At 35.2% G+C, this 9,548-nt stretch overlaps 1 protein-coding gene across 1 annotated transcript; it reads left to right on the forward strand.

Annotated features, from left to right (window-relative positions):
• Positions 1 to 227: 227 nt before the first annotated feature.
• On the forward strand, positions 228 to 1,292 carry LOC137573346 (uncharacterized). The gene has a single exon (XM_068285273.1). The coding sequence runs from the start codon at positions 477 to 479 to the stop codon at positions 1,053 to 1,055; it is 579 nt and encodes a 192-aa protein (XP_068141374.1). The 5' UTR covers positions 228 to 476; the 3' UTR covers positions 1,056 to 1,292.
• Positions 1,293 to 9,548: the final 8,256 nt, after the last annotated feature.

The following is a 9,548-nucleotide window of genomic DNA, read 5'->3' on the forward strand; positions in this document are numbered from 1 at the left end:
CCACACATGTACATGCATACATACATATATGTGGAATCTCTTATTCATGAATAGAAAGTCATTAGTCAGAGCTAAAACTATGGTTTATCAATTTCAACCTCAAAAGGATTGAAAAGGAACGCGAGTAGCTTGGCTTATACAATATTCCTTATGCCAGTATATAGATAAATTTGAGAGATATTGACAAGTCTATTGACATTTGGGTCGATATTTAAAGACACACAAAACTAAAATACACACAAAATTTGTCGTTTTAACAAAAAAAGAGAGAAATAGTTGAACAATACTCATGAAACCCAAAATTCAATTGTGAAACCAAAAGCCAAATATTGCAGTACAGTCACGCTTGCTAAAAACTAAACAGAATGCGATAAACAGTGAGTCCATAAGGTAGGAACGCAGAATTGAAACACGGCAAGGGCTCTTAACTCTTAACCATTCGGCTATTGGCCAACTGGCGCGATATCAGAAACAGTATGCTATTTATGGATGCTCTATTCAATAGCCTGCTGGTGGTTAGTTCCGGCTATGCCATGTATACATTGAATCCATTGGAGACACCGTTTGGGTATACAGCCGCTGGTATTAGCATGATGCACGGACTGCACGGCGTAATGAGGGCCATTCGGAATGATGGAGGTGAATGCAATGGCCTGCGTTTGATCACATCTGGGATAATGGACATTGTACCATTGCCATTGACCAACATTGAGTTGTATCTAAGGTCATCGAGTCCACATTTGGCAATGGCTCATGGTTGTTTCGTTGTCCCGCTAGTCTATGATATAGCGGCCAAGGTGAGCGATACTGAGGATAACTCAACGGAAACCCTAAAGGAACTTACCATGCTGGGCAATGTGGTATCAATGCTATTTCTTGGAGTCAATCAATCGAGCAATATGTATGGCAGCATGGCAGCCATTGCATTCGGAGCACGCTACGGTCCCGTTTTGTTAGACTATTATGTTAAGGGTTTGGGTGCCAATTTCAATTTGTTGGCCAATTCCATGTTCATTGTGCTAATGGCTATGACTCTGTCGGTTAAGCAAATCTAGCTGAAGATTCGGAACGACAATGATGATGATAATCACAAAGAAAGCGATAACGACCACGACGACGACGACGACGACGACGGCGTCTTTTGTTTCGGCAGCTCAAGGCTAAGTGCTTGCGGTTCATTGGCTCAACAATGGCTCAACAACTCCAACGGCTCAATAAACTTGCAATTAATGTTGGCAAATTAAAATGCAAAATAAACATTAATTGTTTTTTGTCAAAAATTTAACCGAAAAGCGACACAACATCATTTAAAGCCAATTCGCACAGATGTTGATGATAATGATGATGATGAGGTGATGAGCCTGTTGAGCCAGGCTGTCTCACAAAAAGATGATGGGGGTAGTAGGGGAAACCTTAAAACGGGTTATACTCAACAGAGACCGCCTTATATTTATTTAACTGTGAGTCATTATTGATTAACATATACATACATACATACAGATAGGACATCAGAAACTCATTGAGAATCTGTGGTAAAAGGTTTTCAACCTTTTTTTTTTGCTAAAATTTATGCTTATGAATAAAGTCAATTAAAGTCAATTTTTGATCTAAATTATGATTTCAGCACTAATAAACGAAAACATTGTTGGAAAGTTAAAGTTAGTGTGATCATTATCCTTTAAGCTGTTAAGGCTAATGAATCCCGACCATTCTTAAATTCTGATTACATTTATATCACATTTCCGTAAGTGAATGAAAATAGTTTTCCATACAAAATCTTTCAAACTTATATTGATAAAATTTCACAAGCGACTAGGACATTTATTGTATAAAAAAACCAAAAAATACATTGCCTGCTTTTGTGCGCTTAATGAAACGAAACAAGAACGACGACGGCGCGGCGTCTGGGCTAATGAGACGGCGCCATAAAAACGCCAAACAAATGTGCGGAAAGAGCTGAGAAATTTTTTGTTGATATTTTATTTCGGTTTTGTTCCTTTTTTGTTTTTTGTTTTCTCTTTATTTTAAAGTCGGATCTTGCTGTAAGGTAATAATTTATGCATTTTAATTAATTGCCAGTTTGGTTCGGTTCTTTATGATTATAAGAGATCGGTTCCTCTCAATTTCAGATGAAATTTTTTTGCCGCCAATTGAAATCCGGATTCCTGGCACTAATCATGTCGTCATTTGCATTTTTAGTAGGTAGAAGTTGAATGCATTTAACAACAACAGCAACAAACAAACAAATAATTCAATTTGTTTGTTGTTAGGCACTGACACACACACACACACACACGCACACATAACTTTAGAGTGGACTTCGTTAAGATTTTGATAGATCTGCAAGTACCTTTGATGGGTATAGAAAACAACCAAGACATTTGAATTCGGAATAATTAGCCTCTTATGTAAAAAACAAGACTAAGATAGATAACAATATATAATAATATATTAGTTATAGAAATTTGATGATTGAAAACCTTTCCAATCACTGATATAAACAGACGAACTCAAAGCAGAATTCACTTTATTGCTTTAATGAAGAATTCAGCCACATATATAGATATATACATATACATTCAGACAATTTTGCATTATTTTCTTGCCGTTTGTCTATGTATAGAGATTGTGAAGCATTTAAAATTTGATTGTGGTCAATGGGTCGTATACGTAATATGATCAACTTAAAATGTTTGTATCTGTGTGTGTGTGTGAAATATACATACATATATAGTCCACCCTAATGCATAAAAATATGTGCATATCGGAAAGCGGAAAAGATAACACACACACACACACATACACACACACACGCACATGCAACGAGACGACGAGGAAAGAAGCAGAAAAAGTAACCGCAAAAACATTTCAAAAATGTATAAAATAAAGCAGAAAGACAACAACAACAACAAAAAGCAAAACAAAGAAAAGGAAAACGAGGTACAAAACAAAACCGAACAAAACAAATACACACACACACAAACACACAAAACGTAGATTATGCGAAAGAAATAATAAAAGGAAAACAAAAACAAAAAAACAAATAAGCAAAAGAAACGCGCGCAAAACTGCACGCCAAATGCGCCGGCGCAGACGCAGACGCTGTGCCTCTCTGTCTTTGTCTCGCTATCTCTGTCGCTGTCGCTGTCTCCTGCACCCGCTTCACGCCCGCCTCACTGGCCATTGGTACAAGTTCAAAAACCTGCACGCTGCCGAGTGAGTCAACCTCCAACAGTTGGTTAAAAATGCCGGCCGGCATTATTGGCGCAGTCTCCTTCACTTTTTTTGCTTTTATTTTTTTGTTTTTGGCTTTTTTTTTTTTCATATAGTATATAGAGGGTATACCCTGTTGTCATTTGCGCTGCAAAAGGGGTATATCAGCACCCATGGATACAACTTGTATAAGTCAATTTAAAGGTATCACACATTCGTTGTGAGTGAATTGTGTGTTTTGTTGTTGGTTTTGTTGTTTGTCTGTTGTTGCCTTTGCTCTTGCTCTTTTGCCTTCTTTGCGTGTTTATTGAAAAGGCAACAGCAACAGCAACAACCGAAGAAACGAAGCAAAGACCGAAACACGACGCGACGCAAACTGATGCGCATGCATGCAAAATGGATGCGGACATCAAAAGAGATGACGGGGGCGGACCGGCAGCCGGAGACTATACGTGCATACATATGTACATACAATGTATGTATGTTTGTATCTACATATACATATACATATACATATCGAACCGAGTGCGCGAATACGGCTAATGAATTCGAATGCGAAATGGAACAGAGACAAAAGACAAAGAAACAAACTGCATTGTTTTAATCAATTTCAACGAACATTGCATACTCTAACATTTACAATAATCCTTAGGGGGGAATTCAGTGACTAATCCAATGACTTATTACATTTTTTTTGTAAAACGATCTTAAAAGGACACAGAAACATGATACATATTCGAAATGTATTTCATTATTTAAATTATAAATTTAACCCTTGACCATAATCGGTCAAAATCGTCAAATCTACTTTTTCTTATCCTTCCTACCAATTGAACAAATAAGATGAAAAATTGAACAAATTTTGCTTTGAATTCGACAACATTTTTGGCCATAAAGAATTGAAGTCGCTTTTAACTGAATTTTGCCAGGGTTTTATATGCTTAAAGGACTTTTGGCTAGCTTTAAATGTTGCCAGGGTAAAGAATGGGGGGAATAGTCCTCTTATCCTCCTCACTTTATTGGAGTCTTTTCCTGAGTTGTTCGCTTTATTCTAATGAAATGAAATAGAGACTCACATCAAAATGGTATAGATAAGTGTGATAAGATCCATGACATAGCGGCAATACCCTAATATATACATACATACATAGTCTACACATTCTCATGTCATATCTTTAATGAGTGCCAAACAGTGTGTGCGAAATGAAACGGTCGAAAATTGAAGGAAAACTGTTGACGCAGTCGGCGGGTAAATGCCAACTGGGAACTGAGAACCGAGAATCGAGCACTGTGAAACCGGCGCGAAATTCAAAAATGCTGCATATCAGCAACGTATTCAACTTCAACTTGGACTTGGACTTTGGAGGCTTTTGTCGCCTTGTTGTTGTTGCTGTTGTTGTTGTACGTGATTTGTTTACAAATCTTAACAAAATATGTACACAAAATGTTTCAAGTTTTGCCACAAAAGGCATCGTCAGTTCAAATATTGTGTATACTCGAATATTGAACAGTACAAAAACAAAAATCACAACAAAAACAAGAAACAAGAAAAATCACAGCTTTTTGCAGTTGTTATCTGTCCGTACGGCCTGTTTGTCGCTCTGTCGCCCTGTCGATCTGTCCGTCTATTTGCATTGCAAGACTAAAAAAAATAAAATCAATAATTGCGAAATGTGCAACAAAAAACAAAAGTTAAAAAAAAAAAAAAAAAAAACTACAACAACGAACCGGAAGCTTATATCAATACATTGAAGTTGACATACCCTTACCCAAAAAAAAGAATAAAAAAAATAAAAATAATGGAAATCCTTTTTTGATACACTTTTGAAAGAATTGAAAAGTTTGTTAGGTCATCCTTTACTCATAACTCGAAATTGGATCGGTCTTAGAAGTAAATCCCTGGAGGTGGGACCCTCGAGGGCTGGTAAATTTTCCTCTTTTCCCTTTGAGCCTCAAGCAACGATAACTAGGATATCACTAGGACATTACGTAATAGTTTTGAGCAGGCACACTTTCAGTTTTTGAAGAGGTGTAAATATTCTTCTTAGTCTAAATGATTTGACTTTGCATGTTACAAACAATGTGACAGAATCGTATAGAGTTTGTACCAAGATAGTGTATTTATATGCCGGCTGACCCGTTATGGTTACTTGCAGTTGACATTTGTTATGACTGTGAGTCATTTACATCAACACTCACATTCACATTCACATATATCCATCCATTCACGCTCACAACTGAACGAGGCGTGGGAGTGAATACTAGATTCACAATCTATGTGTGTGTGTGTGTGTGTGTTACTTGTATGAATCATATACAACAAATTCGCAGAACTACTACAGAATGCAATAACATACAAATAAACATGAGTAAATTTTGATTGTCAGATCACGATGCCGGCGACTGGTAAAAAGAAAACAAAACGCAACTCAATGAGTTGGACTTTTTTTTTTTTTTTTGTTGAACAAATGTACCCATTTATACCCAGAGAATTTTGAGTTAATAGCATTTGGCTCTGATTAGGTTCTGATTATAGATTGCTCATTCAAAGCATTCATTCGGTATTCATTTTTGTCCACTTTTTACATACCATTCAAGTCAAGTCAAGTCTCTGCAATATGCTGATATAGTTTTTGCTACAACATTAGGCCATCTTGGTTGCACTTTCAATTAGCATAGAAAACACAACAACAACAACAACAACAACTAAAGTGCAAATATAATAAGGAACATGTTAATTGCTTTTGGTCTCTCTTGGACCTTTCGGCCAAACATTTCCGCCAATACGAGGGCGATTCCATAAAGTGGCAGATAAAAGGGCCTAGATAAGGAATACAAAGTTTCTCTATGCGAACTTCTGATCGAACTGCCCTCGTTAACTATAACATGGTGTTTCCATATGCAATCAAAGTATGTAGACAATTAGAAATAAATTTCAATAAAAAATCAAGTTTTTCTTATTGAACTAAGTTTCCTTAGTTCCTTAGACTTCTTGACTAATAATGAATATTTCTGTAAAAGAGTCGTCCCCGTTTTCGAAAGCCCAGTTCACATTTTTGAACAGAATTGTCCAAATACTATCATTGACTCTAACTCTCTTTATATTATATAAATACTTCACATTTTTTTTGGGGGTTTTTTTTTTGTATTATGAACCGAGACACCCTAATGCTATAGTAGGGGGCGGTGAGAGGTAGTTACCGTGTGCTTAGCACACTAATAAACTCAACCAAACACGAGCGAACAAACAAGGAAGTCGCAAACAAACAAGTTCAAGATACATTTTACCAACTCTTGTGCTAAATTAGTGCAAATCATTTGCATTGATTAAGTAAAGTTTCATATTTAAATTTTTCTTTTTTTCTTCTTTTTATTTGATTTGCCGAATAGTTTACGTTTTTTTCTCTCTCTCTTCTGTTTTTTTTTCTTCTTTAAGGCAAATTAGCATTTATCTGGCCTGAATACCATGACGTCACGATTGTCGTGATCATCGTGGAGGAGAAAAAAATGGGCAGAGGAAAGAGTGGGGGTGGGGGCAGAGGGGCAGTCTATATCTCTGCACCTGTTGCCAACACTAACAAATAATCGAAAATGTATGCATAAAAGTCGATGTGTCGACAGTTAGAAAACGGGTTTCAAAACCTTAAGCTTCACGATTAAATAAAAAAAAAAAAAAAAAAAAACAAAAAATTCCATAGTTATTTAAAAACTCAAAATATTGCAACGACTTTTAAATGCTCTCTAATCTATAGATTTACAGTTGAGGCAAGAACTTTGGACAGTCCAATAAGTCCTTTACTCAAAAGGAAAGGAAGAAACACAAACATAACTGGCCCGAAACAGGCCAACACCAACTCAAGCATAGTCCCATAAGGAAGATCATATCAATGGCCTTACATAAAGGTGATCAGGCCAGAAGCATCACCTTCCATCATCAGTAGACTTCCGAATCGCAAAAGCCATATTATAGCTTCAGTACTTAAGGTAGTTGGGAATTACAAGAAAATAATACGCAAATTTAGGACTCCAGGACCTCAATGAATCATCACTTTCTATAGTCACTTAGTTTTAGTTGTTTGCCATGAATTTTTGTCATCCTTTTTTTTACCATGAGTGGAGATTCTAATGCTTCAACTGTCTATTTTACTCTCAGAGTCTTTCTCTTTGCTTACTTACCTTTTTAGAGTCTAGTTCTCATCGTATCCCTAGAACCTTAAGAATTTGAAAGATCAACTCTTAGGACTTATTTGTATTTAAAGTTTTAATGACTAACTAACCAACTAACTTGGCTTGATTAGTTACCTTTGGTAATGGTAATTTCTTAACTTACTTCTTTTGACTAATGTAAAAATCATATTTATTCTGTTACATTTTACATATTGTAGTCGACTTTTTGTTAATTTTGTCATAGGGTATATAATTTTAATATTATCTTGTATATCTGCATATGTATATAATTATAAGCAATATAATCGTTATGGTTAAAAAAAAAAAAAACAACATAAATAAATAAATAAAGCGCATTAATTAAATTAGTTATATCGCCATGAGTGTCGAATTAAATAGTTTTCGTATCGAAAACTTGTTTCAAATTGGACTGACGAGCCCTCTGTATTGATTAAGAGATTTTGGAATAGGAAAGTTTTGTTTCACCATTACTATATCTAGTTTTCCCATGATATTCGCCAAATGTCGTCTGATATCTGTCAGAGTTCAGAACTCATGTCATTCTCTGGTGCTTTTTTTTTTTTTTTCGTACTTGAGTGCTTTGTGTGGCGGAACTTAAAGTGAATTTTGTTCAAAAGCATTTTCTGCGTCATTCTCATTCTCTTTTTAGATTCATTCAAAGCAACACAAAAAAAAAAAAAAAAAAAAAAAACCAAGAAAAGAAATGAATGGGAAATTCAAAACCAAAAATACAAAAACTTTAAGCTTCAAATAAAACAAAGGCCCCAAGAAAAAGATGCTTTCTATCTCTCTCTCTCTCTGTCCCCTTTCTCTATTTGTATTTGTGAGTATGTTCAAATTTAAAATCCCCGAAAACAAAAAAAAAAAAAAAGGACAAAGTTTTGTTGTGCTTCTTCTTCGTCTTATTATTCAATACAACAATAAATTATAATATAAATTTAATGAATGGGTAGGAAAAAAGGTGGTTGAACTCTATTAAAGGAGCTTTCTTGTGTGAACAAAAAAAATATATATATATGTTTCTTGATAAGAAGAAGACCCTTATTTAAGTACAGTCAATACCAAAGCAAACGATAAGGCTCAAGGCGACAAAACAAATATTAAATATATAAAAGAGAAGAGAGATCAACATTTTGCCCTTTTCCCTTTTCTTGTATAACAGATAACGAAAAGTATCTCGATCCAAGAAGAGGCAAATTCTGGCTAATTATGATTAGTTCATTTCGTACAGTCAATTCAAAACGGTAAAAAAGAAAAGTGGTTAAACACCGCTGAAGAGAAGGAGATTGGTTTTTTCCCCCACCTTTCAATTTTTTTTTTTTTTTTTTTTTTTTTTTTTTGAGTTGAGTTGGGTGGGGAAATGGTTCAAACACTTGAGACTATATGACACAGCAAATATTTATAGCTAGAGCCATTAATTTGTCTTGCGTTTATTTGGTAAATTGAAAGCTATCTATAGATTAAATCCTATCGCTGTACCCCTAAATCGAACTATGATTTTTGTGCAACGATTAATAAAAAAGGGGAAGAAATGAGAGTAGAGTAGGAGAATGAAAAAAAATTGAAGGCATTGGTTTCTTAATTTATCATAGGCAGGGCATGGACACCACCACCAGAGTCACTAGAGTCACTAGAGCCACCAGAACCACTTGAGTTGGTTTCGTTTATCGCTACGATCGTTTCGAAGAGCAAATAGCCAACAGAAGGAGATAGAATGAAATGGTGTAAGATACTGTGTGTGTGTGTCGGATGGTTGGAGATGAGGTGGGGGAGAAGCCAACAAAATGTTTATGGTAATGGTCATAAAATCAAGAAATAGTTATACTAAACTGTTGATACTCAGTAGATGTTTGTATGTATAGGAAATTGAACTCTCCAAATAGCTCATATTGCGTTATCAGGCAAAGTCATACATACATACATACATACATATGTATATGTATGTAGAGTACTCGAAAATTAAACAAATATGAGTATTTCGTTTTTATTTATAACTAGAATCGTCACATCAAATCAATAGACACACATTGACGACGTGACAACAGGTACATACATACATATGTAGATACTTAATACTTTAGTTTCCTAATACTCACAGAAGGACATCAAAAAGATGTACCGCATAAAAAATAAATATAGTATATAGC

Source organism: Drosophila tropicalis, unplaced genomic scaffold (assembly GCF_018151085.1).
Source record: "Drosophila tropicalis isolate 14030-0801.00 unplaced genomic scaffold, ASM1815108v1 contig_4, whole genome shotgun sequence".
NCBI lineage: Eukaryota > Metazoa > Arthropoda > Insecta > Diptera > Drosophilidae > Drosophila > Drosophila tropicalis.